General features: G+C 40.4%; 1 protein-coding gene across 1 annotated transcript in view; it reads right to left on the bottom strand.

Moving 5' to 3' along the window:
• LOC124134938 (beta-adrenergic receptor kinase 2-like) overlaps window positions 1-26162 on the bottom strand; it is a 132499-nt gene that overhangs the window by 17224 nt on the left and 89113 nt on the right. The window contains exons 6-12 of the mRNA XM_046500051.2: window positions 19157-19218; window positions 17596-17647; window positions 16779-16870; window positions 15944-16043; window positions 8033-8245; window positions 6478-6572; window positions 64-171 (exon numbers count right to left, since the gene is read on the bottom strand). Coding sequence (XP_046356007.1) covers window positions 64-171; window positions 6478-6572; window positions 8033-8245; window positions 15944-16043; window positions 16779-16870; window positions 17596-17647; window positions 19157-19218 — 722 coding nt within the window. The remainder of the gene's footprint in view (window positions 1-63; window positions 172-6477; window positions 6573-8032; window positions 8246-15943; window positions 16044-16778; window positions 16871-17595; window positions 17648-19156; window positions 19219-26162) is intronic.

Here is a 26162-nt window from a genome sequence, read left to right as displayed (position 1 = left end):
GTGGTTGACAGAGTGAACATCTATTTTCTTATCGGAATAGTCATGACCTAGGGTGGCACCTACCCTTTGAGTAACTTGTAGAGCATGCAGCCGAAGGAGAACCAGTCAGCACTGGAATCATAGGCAGTTCCCTTGTGCAACACCTCAGGAGCCATGTACCCGTGTGTACCACTGAAACAAGATACATAAAATGAGGAGAAATGTACCCTTGTGCATCACCTCAGGAGCTATGTACCCATGTGTACCACTGAAACAAGATACATATAATGAGGAGAAATGTACCCTTGTGCATCACCTCAGGAGCTATGTACCCATGTGTACCACTGAAACAAGATACATATAGTGAGGAGCAATGTACCCTTGTGCATCACCTCAGGAGCTATGTACCCATGTGTACCACTGAAACAAGATACATAAAATGAGGAGCCATGTACCCTTGTGCAACACCTCAGGAGCTATGTACCCATGTGTACCACTGAAACAAGATACATATAGTGAGGAGCAATGTACCCTTGTGCATCACCTCAGGAGCTATGTACCCATGTGTACCACTGAAACAAGATACATAAAATGAGGAGCCATGTACCCTTGTGCAACACCTCAGGAGCTATGTACCCATGTGTACCACTGAAACAAGATACATATAATGAGGAGAAATGTACCCTTGTGCAACACCTCAGGAGCTATGTACCCATGTGTACCACTGAAACAAGATACATATAATGAGGAGAAATGTACCCTTGTGCATCACCTCAGGAGCTATGTACCCATGTGTACCACTGAAACAAGATACATATAATGAGGAGCAATGTACCCTTGTGCATCACCTCAGGAGCTACGTACCCATGTGTACCACTGAAACAAGATACTTATAGTGAGGAGCAATGTACCTGTGTCCAAAACCTTTGGAACCACTGATCCATTTCCAACACCTCAGGAGCCATGTACCGTATTGTCTAGACTGAATAAAACAGTCTTGCTCAAGCAGGACTAGCTGCAACTCTAATAAGGTTTACACTAGTCCTATTGAATAGTCTTGATAAAAAAAAAATCTGATGCTTTTATACACAATCACATGTAACTATAGCAGGCTGACGATAGGGGAGGCACTAATTACACTGATTACGGTACTTGAACATTTCCCTGAAACCAGGGCAGATACATGTTATTCCACTGCATTCTAGTCCATGTCACTGTGCCACTGGTGATGTAAAGTCATCAGGATCTATCTCCATTACGGCTAATTGAGGGTTAACCTTTCAGAAATACACACACTGTATCTAAATGAAGAGTGTGTTTCAATTACAGGTGTCCTCTATGTGATAGCAGCATGAACAACGCCATGTAGCAATTCACTTGCTTCTCTTGAAGGTCAGGAATCCTACAGTTGGATCTTAGTGTCACATTTATTTTTATTCTATTTTTCAATTTGTAATTACAACTGAATGTTGTCATTTCTTCAAGAACAATGATAGATATTTGTAGAGATTTGTAACTGTCGGTAAATGAATTTCATGATCGGCTTATATGCAATCAATTCATCAGTTGTAATATATGAATTAGTTATATTATAGTTTTTGTTGCATATTTTTAGTTCCTTTAATGCATATTTTTCCCAAATAAGCAGCTTATCTACAGCCCTGCGTCTTACAATAGATGTTGCAAAGGCCCAAGTATTCATGTGCACATGCATAGGAGTTCAGACAGATCAAACATGACCGTTAATTCTTCTCTATCTCTGCGTAAAATAGTTGCTAACCTTGACATTCAAGTTACATGAACACTCGCATATGCGCTCTGTATACCTCAGTCTACTATTGTAAGTACTCGAGTGTTCATCGGATCTGAAATTATTGCTCTCAATTTGAAACTATAACGTACACCATAACTTTATAGATTATTGTAGTTATCTAGCACCAGTTACTCGTGACAAAATATGCATCCCTCCCCATAAAAAACCCTGTATTCGTGCTTGTATTCAGCTTCAAAATTACCACCAGAGAATGTTGTTCCCTTAAGATTGTGATAAGGTCCAGCCAAGCATGCGGTTTTGAAAAATGCTTTCAACAACATTCTTATTTGTGTGCTTTGCATAATGTCTAGTAGCTCATGATTTACAAGACTGATTTATTGTCTAGACTGATCAATAAAGGTCATGCAAATATTCTCCTTCAGATTTCCTAATTTCCTTGGTAGTCGACTACCTGTGCCACTTCTTCATGCCCTCCCCTGGATGGAGGGCCTCTTGCATGGCCCCGAGTTTCACACACCCTCAACAACAGGATGAATGATGTGTTTGGCAGCAAGTGATCGAATGTTTATTTATGCTTCAGACAGCAATATTCTACCTTTGTCATGGCGGACCATAAATAATGAAGTCTGGGCCATGAAAAGTACTCAGTGAGTATCGATCAACAGGGGTTCCATATGACACTGCGAGCCAGGCCAGCCACACAGTGTGTCCACCTGATCCACCTCAGGGTGGATAGTCCTGGGGACATATTCTGCCATGGAAACCCATAAGGGCAAGCCATGGGTTGGCAGCCATGTGCATCATAAAGCTACACCAAACAATCAACATGCAGTGGCTGACTATAGAAGGTGGCGACCAGAAGCTGATCAGAGCCTGAGTAGAAGGTGGCGACCAGAAGCTGATCAGAGCCTGACCAGAAGGTGGGGACCAGAAGCTGATCAGAGCCTGAGTAGAAGGTGGCGACCAGAAGCTGATCAGAGCCTGAGTAGAAGGTGGCGACCAGAAGCTGATCAGAGCCTGAGTAGAAGGTGGCGACCAGAAGCTGATCAGAGCCTGACCAGAAGTTGACAACCAGAAGCTTATCAAAGCCTGACCAGAAGGTGGCAACGAGAAGCTGATCAAAGCCTGACCAGAAGGTGGCGACCAGAAGCTGATCAAAGCCTGACCAGAAGGTGGAGACCAGAAGCTGATCAAAGCCTGACCAGAAGGTCGTGACCAGAAGCTAATCAGAGCCTGACCAGAAGTTGACAACCAGAAGCTGATCAAAGCCTGACCAGAAGGTGGCAACAAGAAGCTGATCAAAGCCTGACCAGAAGGTGGCGACCAGAAGCTGATCAAAGCCTGAGTAGGAGGTGGCGACCAGAAGCTGATCAGAGCCTGAGTAATAGGTGGCGACCAATAGCTGATCAGAGCCTGAGTAATAGGTGGCGACCAATAGCTGATCAGAGCCTGAGTAGAAGGTCACGACCAGAAGCTGATCAAAGCCTGACCAGAAGGTGGCGACCAGAAGCTGATCAAAGCCTGAGTAGAAGGTGGCGACCAGAAGCTGATCAGAGCCTGAGTAGAAGGTGGCAACCAATAGCTGATCAGAGCCTGAGTAGAAGGTGGCGACCAGAAGCTGATCAGAGCCTGACCAGAAGCTGATCAAAGCCTGACCAGAAGCTGACGACCAGAAGCTGATCAGAGCCCGAGTAGAAGGTGATGACCAGAAGCTATTCAGAACCTATCTGGAAGGTGACTAAACAGAAGCTGATCAGAGGCTGACTAGAAGGTGACTGACCAGAGGCCGACCAGAGGTATGCATGCTACACCTTAGTGAAGTAAACACAAGCATGATAGGTGGACATGTAAGGTGTCAGAAAAAGAGGATGAACAGTTTTATTACCTTTCTTCTGGATCCAAAACCTTACATACTACCTACATACAATAGTTGAATAACCATCAGCCAGTGCCTACATACTATCTATTTAAAATAACCATCCGCTTGTGCTTTAAGCAACATCGGCCAGTTGAGACAAACAGGTCCACCCACCCCAAAGAATCAAACTGTAAACTTTCATACCAAAAACAAGTACACCTCCTACAAATGCATCATTTCAGTCCAATACATGACCTTGTGTAATGATACAAACACTAAGAAGGTGCTAGTGAGTTTGATTCTTAGACACCCTTAGCAACACACCACAACACAGAAATGGGCAAATACAGACGCCTCTAGCACCCTCCACTAACAAATACACAGCCACAGATATTTGTTCGTGAATTTTAGGCTAGACCAGGACCAGTATAAACCTTATTTCACTAGTCCTCAAAGTTTGTAGCTGGTCCTGCTTTATACAGACGAAAAACATTTACTTTACTTATATTCTGGCAGTTTTAGCCTGTTCCAATTTGTAGCAAACTTGTAGCAGGGCGAGAGAGTTATAGCTCTCAAATGCTACTAGTCAACGAGGACTACCATCATTGGATATTTATTTGTCCTCGGCACAATTTAGTAGTGTCGGGCTAGTAAACTAGCATGAATTTAGAAGGGTAAACTGACCCAACTGCAATCACTAAGACAGGCCATTATGATTCATCCGTCTACATGGTTCTACCTCATCCGCAGCATCATACCTAAATCAGTCATCAGATATGCCTTGAAGCTGTAGACAGTGACACAACATTCGTCTCCCTTGCTAGGTTTTCGACAGCACAGATCCATCATTGGCACATTTGAACTATGATTGATGATGCAGTTTACATATTAACGACTTCCCAATTAGGGTTTGATTAACAAGGCATAGTTATGTCTGATAATTACGTCTCAGTGTTGTCTACACCTAACCCAGGCCCCGTTCCACAAAGCAATCATTGCACTATGACTATCGTAACTTTATGTTAAAGTATGGGAGTTCTGATCACCATAGCACTAAGATCACTATGTGGAATGTGGCCCCATACAGTTGTCCGACATCAATAAACTTGAAAACCTAAATCCCGATACGAAACCTTTGTTTCTACATATAACTATTATCATCAACTTACATGTTATACTCCCCAATATTGGGGCTTTGATGACAGGGTTGTTAACACAAGATCTGCTTCCCTGATAGCAATCAAATATTCAGAGCTATTCTCAATCAGGTATGTTCTTTGAAGTTAAAAATTAGTTGAAACACAAATAGTTAAACCAGGGGTCCGGAAATTTTAAAATCCCAATCGGACATTTGCATTTAGGCCACGCCCCCTTCAAATAGCGTATTTTAGTACGACTTTTCACACACATTACAAGTTTACGTATTCATAATATAATGAATTATGAATTGTTTCAATTTAAATTGTTTAATTCACCGGACAATTAATAACAAATAATATCATTTTAGATTTACATGGAAAACATACGTTTGTTTCTGTTATAATAACGATCTGTTAACGTAGTGAACGGTCTAATTAATATTCATGAGTCTGCTCAAGTGTACGTGTTGTAACATTTGGATCGAGACTATTATCCCATATTTGGTTATCACGTGACCTCACGGGAAAAGTTTTTTTGTAAACTAAAGATTTTTTTAAAAACAAGACAGATAATTTAATCACAAATACTAAAATATCGTTGATAGCAATAGTTATTTGAATACTTTTTTCATCTGTACTTAATTATTGACCATAAAAAAATTGGATATCGATCGTCCGAGAAAGCAAAATGGCGGTCAATCAAGATTCAATATATACTAGCTACTGAAAACAATAAAATCTGCAAATCCTCATTGTATGTCAACCAAGTGAAAGTCGTTAGCCACGACTTACAAAATGATCGTCCAGACTTTGAGGGTTTGGCAGATGCGCTCGACTGATCTGCATCGGTCGACTGGCTGTCGTCACGCTTTCGCTTCTTGTCTGAGGTTACGTATCGTAGCATTGTGAGGATAATGAAGTACATCGATGTTGCAAGGTATTAATGTACAGTTGTAAACACCTTTCACTCAAATTAACAAGATGTTCTCAGTAATTAATCCTCGATTAATCAGTGTCAACTCAGTTTATTGCCTATTACAGTGATTGACCGATTGGACTATCATGTAGGTACGATGTATTTACAGCAATCAAAACAAACAAAGCTTGTCAGTGTAGTTAATCTTCATTGTGTTGCAACTGCAGACAGAAACTGCTCAGTCCTAACTGTTGATCATGTCCGGTCAAAATTTAAGAATGTCCGGACAATACTTTTTAAAATGTCCGGTAAGCAATATTTTAAAACGGACATTTGAGATTCCCAATCGGACATGTCCGGCGCATATGACGGTTTCCGGACCCCTGAGTTAAACCCATTCTGTTGACATACACGACACAGTGGTAGTAATTCAAATTCTTTCTTGTGTTCTTCAATTGTGAAATGTTCCAGAAAATTGTGAAAAAATAATTATTTCAAGGTTTTACAAGAACAAGGATAATGGCTGGGTGTTCAGACGAACATGTCTTAAAAATAATAAATTGTTTGATGGTCTTTCAAATAAATAAGAAAAAAAACTTCCCAGGCCTCTATCCCCAACCCCTGCATATAAAATGCTCGTCCCCATGTTTTCATCTCCTCATCCCTCGCCAGGCAGTTGCCATCCCCATGTTGAGGAAGACTACTAAAGATAAGGCCAAGGCTGGGGAACATTAATGTATAGTCTGACCCCTGACACCATGCTAGTCTGCTCACCGAGACTGTCTAGGCAGATGATTGCAGATATACTTACACACTGGCATGTGGCTTTTTCTTGGAGAAATCACACGCCAACCCGAGATCTGAGATTCGTACATGTCCATTTTCATCTAGGAGTATGTTTGCGGGCTGCAAAGAAATATAATGGCACTTAATTCAATATTACGAAAGATTTCCACTTAGATATGATATCAACTTACAACCTCCACAATAAACACAACTGAAAGGGGGCTTAATGTAAGGGCAGCCATGTGCCTATGATATCATAGAATCCTTCAACATGGAGGAGTTGAAGAAGGTTTGTTTCTGGTTTAATGCTGCCCTCAGCAATATTACAGCTATATGACAGTGGTCTGTAAATAATGAAGTCTGGATCATACTATTCAGCGATTGATATTATGAGCATCAATCCACTCAGTTGGGATATGATAACATGCATCAACCAAGTCAGTGAGCCTGATCATGCGATCCCGTTAGTCGCCTCTTACGAAAAGCATTGGTTGCTGAAGACCAATTCTAACCCAGATCTTCACGGGTAATTGGAAAAGGTAAACCAGTGGTTGATAGCATGAGCATCAACTGATGCCATGTTCATACAACCTTGCAAGCCACATTCTTTCATCACATTGGTCAGAGTATAAGTACTATCATCACAGTCATGGCTGCCATTGTAACCAAACAATCTTCAAACAAGTTGCTTCTTTAAACTGGGTGGAACTCAAAAGGACGAGAGTGGTGCCAACAGACCAAGGATCATGATATAGATGTGAATTTGGGATTGAAACTAGAAGATCATGGCATGTCACTGTTCCACGCGAATTGCAGTGCTTCATATCACTCGGGCTCTCATGCCCACAAGAGCATGTCTACTTCTCTGGACACAAGAGAATGTCTATTGTCAAAACACAAGAGTGTGTCTTCAGCTATAAACACAAGAGCATGTCTAGTGTCAAAACACAAGAGAGTGTCTTCAGCTATAAACACAAGAGCATGTTTATTCTGCAAACACAAGAGCATGTTTCCTTCTGTAAACAAAAGAACTTGTCTACTTCTATAAACACAAGAGCATGTCTACTTCTATAAACAAGAACCTGTCTACTTCTATAAACACAAGAGCATATTTCTTCTGCAAACACAAGAGCATGTTTTCTTCTGTAAACAAAAGTACCTGTCTACTTCTATAAATACAAGAGCCTGTCTACTTCTGTAAACAAAACAACCAGTCTACTTCTATAAACAAAAGAACCTGTCTACTTCAATAAACACAAGAACCTGTCTACTTCTATAAACACAAGAGCCTGTCTACTTCTGTAAACAAAAGAACTTGTCTACTTCTATAAACACAAGAGCATGTCTACTTCTATCAACAAGAACCTGTCTACTTCTATAAACACAAGAGCCTGTCTACTTCCATAAACAAGAGCCTGTCTACTTCCATAAACAAGAGCCTGTCTACTTCTATTAACAAGAACCTGTCTACTTCTATGAACACAAGAGCCTGTCTACTTCCATAAACAAGAGCCTGTCTACTTCTACAAACTCAAAAGCAAGAGACTGCTACATGAATTGGGCCCTGATTGCCTGCTCACCTTGAGATCTCGATACACCACAAAGCGACTGTGCATGTGTTCCAGCCCAAGGATGACCTCTGTGGCGTAGAAGCGTACTTCCTTCTCCGTGAAGACGCCGTGTTGGGACAGATGGTAGTGCAAGTCCCCACCATTCATCAAGTCCAGGATGAAACACAACTTCTCCGGTGTTTGAAATGCATATGTCATACACACAATGAAGGGACTTCCATCCTGAAACAAACATTTGCATATGTCATACACACAATAAAGGAGCTTCCATCCGGATAAAAGTACAAGCATGTTTGAAAATATTATAAACAGTGAAAAATACTTCATCTGGAAGGTAGTGCTACTAATGAAATCAATCCAGGTTACTAAACATCCAGTTTAACAAATCCTGATTTCAGAGTTTGTTGGTTTAGAACAATGTTCTACCCAACACACACTGGGTGGTGTGGACAATGTGGACATGCATGGTAGAAGGATGATAGTTCAACCACTGGTCACAGGACTACATTTTTTATCATTAGCAGGAACCAGTAAATTGCCTTCAACATAAACTTTGTGACGCTTGGATGTTTCAAGGGCACCTGCAACCCATTGTCCCATATGAAATCAGAACAAGCATATCATCAAGCAAGTTTCAAGTACTGGTTAGGTTTATATCTGAATAAATCTACACCTATATATTCAAGTCAAAGGTGAGGTCAGGAGAGGTGAAATTGGGCACAAAGTTGCATTCAAGATTATTTCCCCTACAGTAAACTATGGTCATAACAAATTCGAGGGGACCGCTAATTTTAGTTTGTCATAACCGTAGGTCATTATAAGCATACATACAGCACATATACAACAAATGGCTGGGACTAAAAAATATGTTCGTTATATCGGTCAGTTTGTATTAGTGAGCGTGTTAGTCATTAACATAGTTTATAGTATATAGCAACGCGTGTGTGGGTGCTTGTAGTGGTCGGACTTATGCCGGTTTAAATAAAAAATTCTTGTCAGCCCATTGGTCTGGTCCAGACCCCATCCTTGAAGTGAGTGAGTTTGGTTTTACGCCGCTTTTAGAAATATTCCAGCAATATCACAGCGGGGGACACCAGAAATAGGCTTCACACATTGAACCCATGTCGGGAATCGAACCCGGGTCTTTGGCATGACGAGCGAACGCTTTAACCACTAGGCTACCCGACAGCCCCCCATCCTTGAAGGCCTCTGTGACAGCTGAAATATTGTGGACTGTGTACAAAGAATCTCCTTGTGGGTCATAAGCATATATGTTGTCATAAAAGATCATTCACTGACACACTCATGTTTCATGCTACTAACAACTGTTTTGCCTGGTCCAAGTTCGCTGTTGTACAAGATGATATAACTGAAATATATTTGACAGGCTCCAAAGAACACTTACTCCTCCCTACCGACCACTATGGTTTAACAGCACAGTAAAGGTTGTCTTGAACAACAGCCTAAGTTTATTCATTCAGGGAACTTCAACTTAAAAAGGTACACTTTTATATCACTGATTTTTTTTCAAGAGATGACAAGTGTTGTCAGTTTGAATAACTTCTCAGTACGCAGGTCCATTACGGCAGGGCAGGACCTTTGATTCCACATAAACAGTCAGCATAACATGCTGGGACTCCCTGTCAAGGATGCTCCTCATGCAGCTTAACATCCAGCAGGCCACATTAAGTCTTTTATATGCCCACAAATAACACTGAGGCATTGGGTTATTTTTAACCTCTGTATTTATTCAGTAAAACAAACGATTGATTATGCTATTCCGGAAGGTTTCATGTGGGTGTTTAGCCCTTTACTCGATAGATATTGCCTGCTTCGACCAGTCCTTCAAACCCTTTGAAATCTACTACGACACTGGCAGAATCAATGACCTGTTATTACATATATTATAAGTCTGACAATCACAGAGTTTCACAACTAAAAATAACCAGAAAGTGTTCCCACTCGTGACAACGATGAGACTTAACCGAGCTCAATATTCACAACCAGACATTCAACTTTACTAGGGCTGCCATTGATTCAATATTTGCTGCCAAGGTCATCACGGGCAATTTACATCAAGGTCACAACCTCTGACCTCCAGCAAATACAATTTGTGCCGATGGTGTTGGATATTCTATTCCCTGATTGGCTCATTTTGCATAAGTAAATGCTCATGACCCAAGGGTACAGCATCCGTCCGAAGTCGATACCAAGATAAATGGGAGAATCACTGCAGACAGTTATGAGAATGGGCCTCTCCGATGCCACTAAGATTGATTGGATTTCAAACCGATATTGCCACTCCAATGTTTTCAGTTTGATGTCCTCAAAGCCTTGCTGATGTTTATTCATTTGGGTTGGCCAAACAAACCTGTGTCTTGATTTCAAACATGTATAGCATCCAAAATGTCCAAAATGTTCTTGTAAAAAGAAAGCCAGGGATCAATGATGAAACCAGCAGAAATCCTAACACTGGTTTTACTTGTTGAGGACAGTCTGGCTGTACAGCAGTTGACAGATTTCCTTTGTATAACCCTCAGCTAGTTAAGTTAATATCACCCAAGATAAACCATTTACTTTTCTAAAGAAAAGAATCTTCGCATTGTTCAAAATACTGCTTGACAACCTGGTAACAATGGTTGTAAAAGCTCAGTTAATTTGCATTGTGGGTGATTTAGTACTTGCATATCTATTTTAGCAATACTGGGCAAGTTGAATTAACATTAGCCTGGGATTAGTCATATTCTTACTCAAGAAGTCTTTTTATCGAAATAATTCCCCTACAAACTGGTGTGCTGTATCCCGTGGCAACTGGTGTGCCGTATCCCCTGGCATCTGGTGTGTTGTATCCCCTGGCAACTGGTGTGTCTTAAACCCTGGCAATTGGTGTGTTGTATCCCCTGGCAACTGGTGTGTTGTATCCATTGTCAACTGGTGTGTCTTAAACCCTGGCAACTGGTGTGTCTTAAACCCTGGCAATTGGTGTGTTGTATCCCTTGGCAACTGGCATGCCATATCCCCTGGCAAACTAGTGTGCCGTATTACCTGGCAAATGGTGTGCCATATTGACATCCTTGTCTGCACCAGCAGGTACAGAGGAGCTTACTTGCAGACACACCATACAAAAGTCAAGCCAGCCATCAAAGTAGCCAGCATCAGAACATTAACTGTATTGGGTGGTGAGAGACAATCAACATTCAGTGCAACTATTCATGACATCAACTGTACTAGGAAAGGCTGATATGGATATAGAACCTATAATTAACAAGTATATGTCCAAGCAATAGACAAAGTTTGAACTAAACCCAGTCTTCTGGTTATACTGAGCAAGCACACTTTCCACTAGACTCCCAATTTGCCTGCACAGACTTCAGTAAGTCAGGCTTGAATATTACTGTCTATGTGGAACAATATGATTGATACTGAGGTAAGGAAAGCTTCAGAAGACACCTGATGAACTCTGTCAAACATATATTTATGCATTGAACATTCTATTAAAAAAAGCATACACTTAATAAATACTTACAGAAATATGTACTCATTGACCAACGTGAATACCTCGTGTAATTATAAAGAATCAGATAACAGAAACCATCTAAACATGCCAAAACCATCCATTAAAAGGAATCTTAAGCACTTGTATATCATCAGTTAAAAATGTAATGACTTCGCAGAAGTTATCTAGTTTACAGATCCAACACCAAGCCTTTCAACATCAACAGCCGGACAAGCCTTCCAATGCATAGCACATTACACCAGCATTCCCACTTTCAACATTGCCAAATAAATAGATTAGTCATAATTTTCCAAGATTCGGTTCATGGCTTACTTCTCCAAAAGACGGCATCAGAGAGTGACACCAATGCAGACATTTTGCTGATCTCCACACATGGTGGGTCTCAGAGTATGTTTTATCACTATTCATCAGTCATACTGCATTACAAAGTGTTCCAAGGCATGTGTTTGGGGAAGATCTGTCTCAGTATCTCATGGATTCGTCTTATCTCAAAGTACTTATGTCCCATGGTGCTGGTGTTTGCTTGGAAATTCAGGATGGCATCAATGTGAGCTTATTCATCACCGATCACAGATTGACAACAGTATTGTCACCATAGTTGACAGCAGTATTGTCATCATGGTTGACAGATTGACAGCAGTATTGTCATCATGGTTGACAGCAGTATTGTCATCATGGTTGACAGCAGTATTGTCATCATGGTTGACTACAGATTGACAGCAGTATAGTCATCATGGTTGACAGCAGTATTGTCATCATGGTTGACAGCAGCATTGTCATCATGGTTGACAGCAGTATTGTCATCATTGTTGACTACAGATTGACAGCAGTATAGTCATCATGGTTGACAGCAGTATTGTCATCATGGTTGACTACAGATTGACAGCAGTATTGTCATCATGGTTGACAGCAGTATTGTCATCATGGTTGACAGATTGACAGCAGCCTTGTCATCATGGTTGACAGCAGAATTGTCATCATGGTTGACAGATTGACAGCAGCCTTGTCATCATGGTTGACAGCAGAATTGTCATCATGGTTGACAGATTGACAGCAGTATTGTCATCATGGTTGACTTCAGATTGACAGCAGTATTGTCATCATGGTTGACAGCAGTATTGTCACCATGGTTCACTTTAGACTGACAGCAGTATTGTCATCATGGTTGACTACAGATTTAGTACCTTGTGTATGGATCAATGTTTAGTGTTAATGTCAGCTAATTCAATGGCAGTATAAGTGTGATGAAAATAGTTTAAATGAACATTAAATCATATCAATACCATATGGATATTTCGGGTCACTTTCTTGTTACATAACTGACACACCCACAAAACATTCTTTCCCAAAGTTCATTTCATCAATAATTTTAAGCCAATATGAAACAATCATTTTTTATACGAATACCAAAGAAGACCATTTCCTGGAGAGTTATTGAATGCGAAAATGAGCTGTGTAATGGTCACACCTTATTTTAATATAACACATTCCTGTGGTATTAATGCCTCACATTCAATTCTCTGAGAGATGAGGGTGATACATATTTGATACAGAGATTCACAATAGGATTTGATATCCAACTTTATGCCATACATAAAATATCCTCCAAGAGATCCATCTCATGTTTTTAATGAATTACTTCTATTTCTCCCTTGACTTTATGTATGTCTATGGAAGTGTGTGCCTGTCTAAGCTATTTTTAGACCTAATATCCCCGTGGCAGACATATATAGCATGCTTCTGACTTATTGAATCCTAAAAGAAAGCCGCCTCTTCACACCAAGATTGTCTCAAAAGTCACCTTGACAGAAATGGAGGACAAACACTACCCACAGTGCCATGAACAATATGGCCGCCACTTACATCTAATTCTCATTCTTACGCACCCTCAAGAGACTGAACTGACTATAAAATAAAAGGGACATGTCCGATAACTCATGAAATTTAAATGGACTCATTTCCCTACCGCCTTCATATGTCATTTCTGGGGGAAAATATGGATGTCCACAACGATCTATGCGATAGAGCATAAAGATATATCACATCATGGTGGCAATTGAGTGTCACACCTATACCTGGGCCCATAACAGGCCAACAGATATGGCCATAACAGGTTACTAGCTACTAGCTACTAGGCTGATCACTAATTTCATCAGGCTGCTGACTTATTGATTGGCTTGCTGGCTGTTGCTACACCTTCCAGCCTCAAGCTTCTCATTACTATTGACACTGTATCATTACACAATAACAGTTACATGGTAGAAAGAGATGGAACTGTATGTAGCAATATTTGTGAAACATAGCATCTCACACTGGGCATTGTCTGTTAATACATGGCTTTCAAACCACGCAGCCATAGTTCTTAATATCCCGCCATTAACTGTAGAGTAATTGGTTTATACATCAGTGGCAATGCATTAAGTGTTGCATGTTGTCAAACAGTGTAGCAGTATGCTGAGGTCTATTTGCATTGGAAACTGTTTTATAGACCTTTAAAGGGTCATGTCAAAGTTTGTACATTATTTCCAGTTTGTATATTTTAGAGCTAGAGTTCATCAAATGCTGTATGAAAGTGGTGTTCCAGTTCTCTTGAATATTCTGCAGATTGAGTCATACAAAATGGCTTAGTCAGGTAAATTCAATGGCTGTTTGTCCTATGTCTGATACAAACATTTTATACTCTTTATTTGTAAGCATAATCTTGCACCATAAAGTAAACATTCCGTCAGATAGCCGTTATATCAGAAACCACGATTGTATAATGAAATTGAAGAAACATTCAGTGATTCCTTCCTACACATAAACACCAGTCACCACGTCGGACAAAAGAAGCATTGTCATGAGTCACCACGCTACTTTCATTGGGGGGGTTCTACCACCGTAGTAATTCTACTGATCTTTGTTTCACATGCGTGACAGTGCCAGCAAAACAAAGACAATGCTGTCAACATATTTGGGGGGCAAAAACAGTTCATATACTTATGAGAGTGAGTTTGTTTGTATATTTGTTGTTTAATGCCGCACTCAGCAATATTCCAGCTATGTGACGGCAGTCTGTACATAATTGAGTCTGGACCAGACACTCCAGTGATTGACATTATGAGCATTGATCCACGCAATTTGGATACAATGACATGCATCAAACAAGTCAGCGAGCCCATCCCGTAAGTCGCCTTTTACGACAAGCATAGTCGCCTTTTACGACAAGTATAGTCGCCTTTTACGGCAAGCCTGGGTTGCTGAAGACCTGTTCTACCCCGGATCTTCACGGGTTTATGAGAGTAGGCTGAAATGAAACTGGCAAAATTATCTGTCCTGTATTTTTGTGAACACCCCCACTGGAAACACTAAAAAACAGAAAAATCGAGACAATTCGGAAGAAGTGTCAGCAGTGTTACAACAAAGAAGTAACCTGCATGTCATAGTAGAAAACCTATTTACTTGCTCTGTGTTTCAAATGTTTATGAGCGAGTGGTTCAGGTTTTGTGCCCACTAAGCAATTATCAGGAGATGCCAAGAACTGACATGACACATGATATAACTTCATTATACCATGAAGTGAGGGGTGGTTGGGTAGCCTAGTGGTTAAAGCATTCGCTCATCATGCCTAAGACACAAGTTCGATTCCACACATGGGTACATCGTGTGAAGCCCAATTCTGGCGTCCCCCGCAATGATATTGCTCGAATATTGCTAAAAGCGATTAAAACAATATTCACTCACTAACCCATGATGGGAATCCATCCCGGGCCTTCAGCAACCACTGGGCTGTATCATCATAGGAAACAGATCCCCAAAGGCCAGGTGTAGCAATTGTCATGAAATTTATCATTAAGTGAAAGTCCCATCATTATCTGGACAAGAAATATCTACTAAGTCTATGTGACCCACATCCATACTCGCTATAAGACGTTATATGAGGATGCTGCTTCGAACAACTACCGCCAACACCACATACACATCATATAGCACCCTACTGGGGAATTGATACAAGTGACCCACAGTACACATACAATAATCCAGCTGTATGATGGCCAGCTGAGTGTGTGAAAGAGCGAGTGAGTGAGTTGGGTTTAACGCCGCTTTTAACAGTATTCCAGTTATATCACGGCCTGTCAGCTTAATGTGGGAGGAAAGCCCGAAATGATGCAGGTCGCAGACGTTTACCACTTGGGTGAAACCCACGAGCACGGATATGGTGCTGACAAACCTAGAAACATAATCGGGGCAAACCGGGATTCGAACCCACAATCATAGGTTTCTGGCGTGCCCAAGGGAAGCAACTCTGCACAGCAAATCGCGGCGCCTTAGACGACTGGGCCACCCGTGCCCCCGAGTGAAAGAGTGAGTGAGTGAGTGAGTGAGTGATATATACATAACACAGTAAACACGAATGTACTCACCCCTGTACTGACTAATGACAACATTATCCTTTCATTCAGAGCTAATGTCTCTCCTCCCTTCATTTTAATTCTCTTCTTGTCCAGGCATTTCATTGCATACCTGCAACATGGGACATGAAGGGTTAACAATGCATTTTACATAGGACAGAACATTGAATACTAACACAGCATACCTTTAACATAGGACATAAGTGTTAACACAGCATACCTTTAACATAGGACATAAGGGTTAACACAGCATACCTTTAACATAGGACACAAGGGTTAACACAGCATACCTTTAACATAGGACATAAGGGTTAACACAGCGTACCTTTAACATAGGACATAAGTGTCAACACAGCGTACCTTTAACATAGGACATAAGTGTTAACACAGCATACCTTTAACATAGGACATACGGGTTAACACAGCATACCTTTAACATAGGACATAAGGGTTAACACAGCATACCTTTAACATAGGACATAAGGGTTAACACAGTATACCTTTAACAAAGGACATGGGGGTTAATGTTGCATATTTCTAACACAGGGCATAGGGGTTAACACTGCATAATTTAACATAGAACACACGAGTTAACACTGACTGAGGCTAAGGATCTGTCAACAATTACCGTATAGGGTTAATGTTGCATTTTATTTCAAATCACAGGATGTCACATGACATTTACATGATGCACGGCAAGTGCGCCACCTCGTGTAGAGCTTCAGATTGCCGTGGCACCTGGCGGACCTTCTCGTTCTCCTAAATATAGCTCTCCTCCACTGAACAGCCATTAATAATGGATTGTTTCAACCATGAATCAGCTCAAGTGATGTCCACCATGACTTACATTTTGCCTGTATCTGCTTTTCTGCACCCGTAAACCTCGCCAAATCCCCCTCTGCCGATAATCCTATGTACACTGAAGTCATTCATTGTTAACTGAAAAAAAACAGACACATCATAGCCACTAATGAATGCAATATTAATTAAGCAGGTATGCCTGAGCCATTGAGTTTGGTTTAATGTTACTTTTAACAGTATTCCAGTTATATCACAGCCTGTCAGCTTGATGTGGGAGGAAAACCAGGGGATGGTGCTGACAAACTTAGAAACATAATCGTGATGAAACGGGATTCGAACCCACAACCACAAGTTAGTGGCTTGCCCAAGAGACTCTCCACAGCAAATTGCGGTGCCCGCGAGCAGGCATGAACAGAACACATGTGCATCATCTGTACAAATGATTTCATCTTATCAGCATTTAGCCTTCTTAAAAGGAGACCATAATCAGTCAAGACATTCAATTTGTGCATAATGTGAAAATGAAACATTTAATAAGGTTCTTATTAACTTTTAAGTGAAATTTGGGTTAGACGTCAAAGTTGGTTCTTTACGATTTGAATCAAACTTGCTACTACTGCCTCAGCTGGTTGCCCTTAAAATTTGGTTTCTTGGACTAAAAGATCTCGTGATGATGTTCAAGATATGAAGTGAAAAAAGTACTTTCTCACAAGTAAACAGTAAAAAGCAAGAAAATTGCAACCACTTAGAAAGTATATTTCTTAAAAGAAGTGGAAGAACACACAATTCTTCCATATTACTACAGTTATTTAACAATAGTAAAAATGAACAAAATCACTTCATTCAAAAATAAAAATACTCACATTAATATTTAATTCTAAATTTTTCCACTGGCAAAACCTTGTGTATTTTTCACTGAAAAACAAAAACAGACACAATGCTTAAGACATGATAAATGACTATTTGCTGCTGTGTGAGAGGCTGGACTGGAGGATGATTCTTTATGGACAGATTTTAGTGGAAGGTGTACCAGTTCTTCCTCTCGAGAGAACCACATGCACATGTTGCTCTAAATGAAAACAGATTCAGGCTTCATACATTCAAGTGTTCTCCGAGGAGCTTGGCAGGGGCCTGCTTCTCACTGAACATTTTAAAAGACTTGAAATTAAGATTGCAATTGTTCATTTTGTAAGTGCCAACCCAGTCCTTGACTGTCCAACATTTGGAAAGGGGAAATATTACCAAAACAATGTTTACAAAATAAGTTTGTTTATTGAGTGAATGAGTATAGTTTTACGCCTTTTAGGAATATTCCAGCAATATCACGGCGGGGGACATTCTTCCCATTTCGGGAATCGAAAATGGGTCCTCGGCGTGACGAGTGAACGCTTTAACCACTAGGCTATCAGACCCCACTTAGAAATATTCCAGCTATATGACAGCGGTCTGTAAATAATCGAGTCAGAAATAGACAATCTAGTGATTGACATCTTGAACATCTATCTCCGCAATTGGGATACGATGACATGCATCAACCAAGTCAGCGAACCTCATGACAAGCATAGTCGCCCTTACAAAATAATTACCTTCCAAAACATATCACATAACATATCTCAGTAAATGTCATGAAGCAGACATATCAGGGACAATGTATGAAATTAATGGAACAATCACATGCTTCAACACTGGATGTTTTCTAGCATATGGCCAACAAAAATTATATCATAAAAGTTATATCAAAACGTGTGTGGAGTTACCAATCAATGGGATGAGTGAATGAGTTATTGGAATTTACGCCATTTATGGCATATTTTAGCAATATCACAGCAGGGACACCAGAAACAGTCTTCACACATTTGGTTTTAAAGTTTTTAACCCACCACCCACATGTCATTGAATAAACAATATGCATGTTGTGCAGACTGATCTACATGATGTTGGAATTGTTTTTGTTAATGTCACACTCAATATTCCAGCTATATGACAGCCATCGGTCAAGAGTGAGTGAGTGAGTATGGTTTTACGCCACTTTTAGCAATATTCCAGCAATATCACGGCGGGGGACACCAGAAATAGGCTTCACACATTGTACCCATGTCGGGAATCGAACCCGGGTCTTCGGCGTGATGAGCGAACGCTTTAACCACTAGGCTACCCGACCTCCCCCATCTGTAAATAACCAAGCTTAGACCAGATAAACCAGTGATTGACATTATGAGCAATGTCCAATGCAATTAGCTAAGCCACTGAGTATGCTTCCTGATCCATGAAGTCGTCTCTTACAACAAGCACAGGTAGCTATGGCTCAACATGTGTGTCTTCTAACCCAGAGTCCACACTTGAACATGACGTGGACAGAAAATTCAGAGAATTCTTTCAGACAAATACAAACCAAACGAATGATGAAAGAAAGATTCAACTTACCTCTCTAAAAAATTTTGAAATATATGACCCCGTAATGAATTACATATTTCATCTATGTATGGCTGAAAGAAAAAGAATTTTTTTTATATATATGTACAGTTAGTATACATTCATAATTATACAACACCATGAAACAATGTATGGTTTTGGAGCAACATATTAAAGATGCCAACAACTTTCGAACATAAAAACATTGAAAAGGATACTTTCCCATCAGGATCCACAAAAAAATTCTGACACTATAAAAAATTTACATTTGTATAGAACCAATCAGAAACAGCAATTTCTGAAACATCAAATTCCGCAATAGCAATAATCAATTTCCTATTTGTGCCTTAACTGATACCACAAACTCAGCTGGATCTGTCGGTAGATGTCCAACAGTTGTCAAACAATTTGTTTCTCTAATAAATATATTTGGATGACCTTGTTAAAGATTTGTTGGCAAACAGTTGTCTAACAGTTGTCAAACAACTGATCCCTTTCATAAATGAGTGATAAACTTTATCCTTAACAAATTTTAACAGCTGTCAAAGAGTTCCTCGGCTAAAATCTTTCTTATGAGGGTAAATCCAACTGAGCATTAAGAGTCCCCTTGTACCAAAATCCTGATTCCACTTGAGAAGTAATGTACTTCCAAATACTCGGGAAATATCAGAATCTTCTAGGGCTGGGACGATACACAAGGTCACGATACGATACGTATCACGATAGTGGGGTCACGATACGACACGTACGATACGATACACAAAAAAATGTCACAAGCTGGTGGAAGATGTTGAAAGTTTAATGTAAAATAGTTCTCATCAAATAACTCAAATTTTCCTTCAGAACATGTGTCAAACACAGCACATGTCACTCAATAGCAAGACTCAAAACACCTGAGTTAAGGAGCCTGACTAAATACCCGGATTTTCTGCAATAAAAATGCATTCTAAATGTCATCTGAACAGCAGAACTATTTGGTAAAAACAACCACTGGCTTGTGATTTTCTCACAATGATCAATGAAAGGCAAATTGTCTGAAACTCTGAACTTGAATAATCAACATCACACTAATTAGTAAATCACAAAGTCAGACATGTTTAACTGATGTCTGAACATTAACTCTTACAACACCAGTCAACCAGAAGTGTTTACTGCTTGGACACCGAGTTCCCAGAGACTCTTGTGTGATAGATGAAGCCAACATTTATCAAAGAAAATATCTGCTTGTAAAATATATTTGCCACTACATGTTATACACCATTTGAAAGGTCTGATCCTACGGTTTATAAATATGAAAGTTATGTTTTTCACATTATTTTAAATAATGCATTTACAACTTAATTAAGTCCGTTGTAAATAAAAATGTAAGCTAACACGTTGTTAACATCCAGATTAAGGACCAAGGAAGTGAAAACTTGACGATTTTCGGCAGATATAAGATTTCATAAAATCCACTAACCTATTTCTGTTTTATATTCATTGTTTACGCAATTGGAAAATCATTTTAAAAAAAGAATTATGAATAGTTTCTGTCATCACCCATTTCCCGATAACAGCGGCTGTCCGCTCAGTAACATGAAGAAATACCCCCGTTTTCGAGGCTTCGAATGAATAAAAAGTTCATCGAAGAATGGCATATGACACATCGCTGAAAAGCTTATTCCTTCATCTACATTCTCGTACCATCGACTGTTTTTTTCCGTAGTTATAACAAGAAATTTCATTGGATTAAAATTGGTTTCTAATGACGCTTTCTTGATGAAATCTGCTACAAGTTTCGTGATTAGACAATTTTGAGCAGGTGACCTAAGGCAGCGAATCAAATTACAGCTGGGATACCAAGCTCGTGTTTGATAAATTTCAGAAGTTGGCGAATTTTTTTTGTTAAATCGTGCTATTCTAAACGTTTTAAGCAGGAAATCACGATATATATTAAAAAATATGGAACTTTGTGAACGTATCGTGCTAGGTTACGAGCTGTGGCAAAGATTTTTCATGCATATATTTTTGCATCAAACATCGTGTCCGAGCCGAGAATTCAAGGCGACGAAAGCTGAGATGTCATTTGACTTACATTACACGCAACGTACGAAAAGATGGAAATAATAACTTAGAAGTAAGTTTGATTACTTTCAGTTTATAATATATTTAAAGATTTCTTTAAAACGTCTTTATTTTGCTCTTTGACATGTTCGATGTGGACCCGTATTTCAATAACATCGCGGGAATTAGTGAATATTTTTTAAATTTATCGATAAAAAATGGTAAATTGAATTGGAATATGTATTTCAGATATTATGAAATGTGATAGATTTAATAAATGAATGATATTACAGGTAGGTCCATAAAAATATACACTATTTTGACGTGACTGCGGCTTGGCCGGTTAACCGGCCTACGGTGTCTGAGGACTCGATGCTTCTTGGCCGGAAAACCAGTCGCCATGTTTGAAGGCTGAAACTAATACGAGTCATTTGATTGGTCGTACTACGAAAATCAACCAATCATATTTGCCCTTGTATCATCGCTTGATTTTCTTTACTGACTGCGTTGGAACAAAACGGACGGTGTAAACAGCGGCAAATACGTTTTGTTACTCGTAGTATATCAGCTGTGTATCGTTTTGTATCGATACATAGACCCATGAATCGATAGTCGTATTGAACTGTAATGTATCGTGATACATCGATGTATCGGTGAATCGTCCCAGCCCTAGAATCTTCAGGTGTAATGACATGATGGGGCCGTGATATGATACATGTCCTGATACTACGGGTGTCGCTGTTCTTTCTTTTTGCAGATGAATCACAACCCTGAATAATTTGTTTCTAAATTTCAGATATTGATGATGGGATATTGTGGGGCTGAGTCACTGAAGGCAAGAGAGCACTGTGAATGTTACGACATTTAAAGCCAACCAGACAATACTACAGAATCTGCGCCAGCTGATTGTTGGACAGTTTCTGTTAATATTCACATGTTTAGAACTTGTCATGTAATGTATCGCGATACTGGGGTTGCAAATCAATTTATCCTTGGCCTCCTAACAGAAGCAGCATAATCTGATAGACCATTACACTGAATGGCCTACTATACTCATAATCATCAAGATTATTTGATGTCTTGAACATTAATATTGGTTCTTTCAACAGAACATGTACATCTATATTGGACATTAACATCCAAAACAAAAATCGCAGAATCTGAGACTTATAGATCCCCAACAAACTTAACATATTATCTTATTTTATCTCATCTTTAATAGAAGCTTGCGTATTCTTCGATCAGCTTTTTGTTATAATCAGAAGCGGACATGGCGGTGTCTAGTGAGGGTATAGATTTCTCCTCAACTAGCTCCTATCATCTCTTGCACTATGGCAGCCAGCCCTTGCAGTGAGCGTGACATGGCCACCTCCCTGACCAGGGCCCACTTGCACAAAACGATCTTAGCGCTAAGACTATTGTAAGCCTATGTTAAAGTATGGGAGTTAAGATCATCTTAGCGCTAAGATCGCTTTGTGCAAGTGGACCCTGATGGTTGACAGGACAAATCCAGCATTAATAAAGCCAATCCATTAGCAGTTACTGACACCTTAATGATCGCATTGTTATTTACAAAGGTCATCATACAGACACATATCTAAAACCACTTTGCTTGATGTTTTCTCCCGACTGCAAATGTGTTAAAGCAAGGTTGTCATATTGTCTGCAGCGATTTTTCAAATACTTGGGTGAATGAGTGGAAAAGTGACCTTGTAATCTAATGTGATTCTGTTATGGTCTCAAAAGGCTGAAAACAATGGTCTTTACAAATTTAGACTTGTTTTCTTGACAAACCAACAGGATCCATTCAGACATTAGTGGGTGAGTGGGTGAGTGAGTGAGTGAGTGAGTGAGTGAGGGAGGGAGGGAGCGAGGGAGTGAGTGAGTGACTGAATGAGTTAGTGAGCGAGAGAGGTTTTATGCAACTTTCAGCAGTATTCCAGCTATATCTTGGACACCACGAACAGGATTCAAAAGAAGTCTCTGTTGTGATGAGCAAACTTATAATTTAACAATGAGGCTAACCCACTGCCCTCACAGACATCAGGAACTGGATAAGGCTACCCCGTGCCCTCACAGACATCAGGAACTGGATGAGGCTACCTCATTGCCCTCACAGACATCAGGAACTGGATGAGGCTACCTCACTGCCCTCACATACATCAGGAACTGGATAAGGCTACCCCACTGCCCTCACAGACATCAGGAACTGGATAGGGCTACCTCACTGCCCTCACAGACATCAGGAACTGAATAAGGCTACCCCACTGCCCTTACAGACATCAGGAACTGGATAAGGCTACCCCACTGCCCTCACAGACATCAGGAACTGGATAAGGCTACCTCACTGCCCTCACAGACATCGGGAACCTGATGTATACCAATGAGTAAAATGAATGTTGATTTATTCCGCTGTGAGCAATATCCCATTAATATGACCCCCCGTAAATAACTGAGACTGGATCAGTACAACCACTGAACAATGACCCACTTGTTGTCAGACCGGATCCTCAATGAAATTGGCCATTATGACAAACACAGGCTACTCGAGGGGACCTACTCCCCACTGGTTTCACTGCTTACTTAGACACTGATGATACAAACTTTCAAACCCAGAACAGATTACACTCTTGTAGGTTCTCTCAGTCATGTCTATAATAGCTACATCTGTCCTTGAACATGACAGCAATTACAGAACAGAGTGTGTCATTTTTCCTCTTGAACATCATCTTGGGGATATCTGTAAATATCACATATCAGGCCACGCAGTGCATTTGGACATCTGAACATCTGGGTTGTGTGCTGCCAGCAACCGCTACCAGGAACCCACCTTCATCAGGATGCTATGACAAAGTGAAGGACAGCGGAGTGGGGTGTTCAGTTTCGTACACAAACAGAGTTGGAGATGGAGCCATCAGCCACTGATTGACTAGCTGCTCATCTTGTCTGTTTGTTGTTTAACGCCGCACTCGGCAATAATCGAGTCTGGACCAGACAATCCAGTGATTGACTAGCTGCTCATCAGGAGCACTCAGCAATATTCCAGCTATATGACGGTGGTCTGTAAATAATTGAGTCTGTACCAGACAATCCAGTGATTGACATCATCATCTGACCTGCATCAACCAAGTCAGGGAGCCTGACCACCCAATCCCGTTAGTCGCCTCTTACGACAAGCATAGTCGCCTTTTACAGCAAGCATGGGTTGCTGAAGACCTATTCTACCCTGGATCTTCACGGGTCGACCACAGAAGGATGGACAGACTAACCTACAAACCCCATTCCTATATCGAGCAAGCATGGGTTGCTGAAGACCTATTCTACCCCGGATCTTCACAGATCTTCTTGGGTCAAAACACAGAAGGATGGACAGACTAACTGACAGACAGACGGACCGATGAACTTCATTCCTATATCGAACTCCGTTCCTATATCCCCACTTCAGTGTGGGGGATAATAATAATCATGAACCTAGCTTGGCTTCTTGCACCTTTTACCTGGCTCACATCTTCACGACGTTTATAACAAGTGTCCTCCTAGAAACAATCAGAACTTGAAGGTTTGCACAGAGGTATCAACGTAGTCCTTTTAAACAATGGCCATCAACATGATGTTTCTGTGAGATCACTGTACCCTTAAACGTAATTGCAGCATTTGAGCGATGGCAAAATTACTTTCTGACAGGAAAGAAATTGAATGTAAAACTCAGGATTTCAATGATCATAGTCACAGAATACATAATTCATGATTGTGATTCATGATTCATAAATGTGATTGAATTGTGTAGAAAAAAGCTCATGGATGATGAAAATTTGTTGTCTGGCCTTTGGTATCTTGGCTACTAGCCCAACTGACATACGAACACAAAACACTGGCTTTCTGTTCTCCCTAACGGACAAGAGACAAATAGATGGACAACAGACAATGATGACAATTCAGATAAATCACTGGGTTAGTCAGTCAGTCCTGTCTAAAAGCCCCTGTTGCCTGACTATCAGGAGATCTCTTACTCGTGACAAAGTAGAAAATCTTTCATTATCATTTATCAAGATAAACATACAATGTATTTCCAAGTAGATGGAGCTGGTATCCTGTGCCAGGGACAAGACGGGGATGTTCTCAGCCCATCAATAATAAACACGTCCCTGCACCTTCTACTGCAGTTCTACTCAACCACTGGTGTCTGCCACAACCAAGCTCCACAATACATCACAAACTCTCATTTTCAGTCCTTGTTTGGAGGTTGCGCTGGCCCCAAGGGACTCAGTCTGAGACAGGGACTTGTATTTAATATGTCCAAGACAGATTTGTGTAGGCAAGTCTCTGCATAGTGGATCGGTAATGGCTAATTTTCACCCTTAAGAGCACACAAGCAAGAAGATTGGGTCATTTGGTCAGATTCACAATCACAGACTGTTTGGTGGAGAAAATTGGTATCTAAGAATGTTGTAACAATATTGAACTTGTGTCTGCAAATGAGAATCACATGCCTGCATCAGGAGATAAATTTCCCATTGATTACCATATACGGCTTAATTATGATGGGTCATACTGTGAAATGAGCACTTTCATAATATCCATCCTGTCGAGAAGGAATCTGTTTCGGTTGTAGTACAGGGGCAAGATTATCTGTAACAACCAGGTCAATCATTCATATCTTCTTTTCCCTGATCAGCACTATCCAAATTGCAGAAGTAGGATGGTCACGGTAACTATTATGTGTCATGTCATATGTCTGACCTTCCAATCAAGTACATAATTTAAAATGCATAAAACTTTTGAACAAATAAAGTACCCTTCCCCACCCCACACACTATGGATAAATATATCCAACCAATTGGATGGTTCTTACACAGGCACTGGGAACCTATTCTACTATCCATTCCTCTGGGATGGGTGGGATGGGTGGATGGGATCGATGAGATGGATGAGGTGTGTTGATGGATGAGATGTGTTGATGGATGTGTGCTGATGG

Source organism: Haliotis rufescens, unplaced genomic scaffold, assembly GCF_023055435.1.
Source record: "Haliotis rufescens isolate VD_foot unplaced genomic scaffold, xgHalRufe1.0.p SCAF_15, whole genome shotgun sequence".
NCBI classification, from domain to species: Eukaryota; Metazoa; Mollusca; class Gastropoda; order Lepetellida; family Haliotidae; genus Haliotis; species Haliotis rufescens.
Note: the sequence above shows the minus strand (reverse complement) of the source record. Positions and strands in the feature narration are given on the sequence as shown.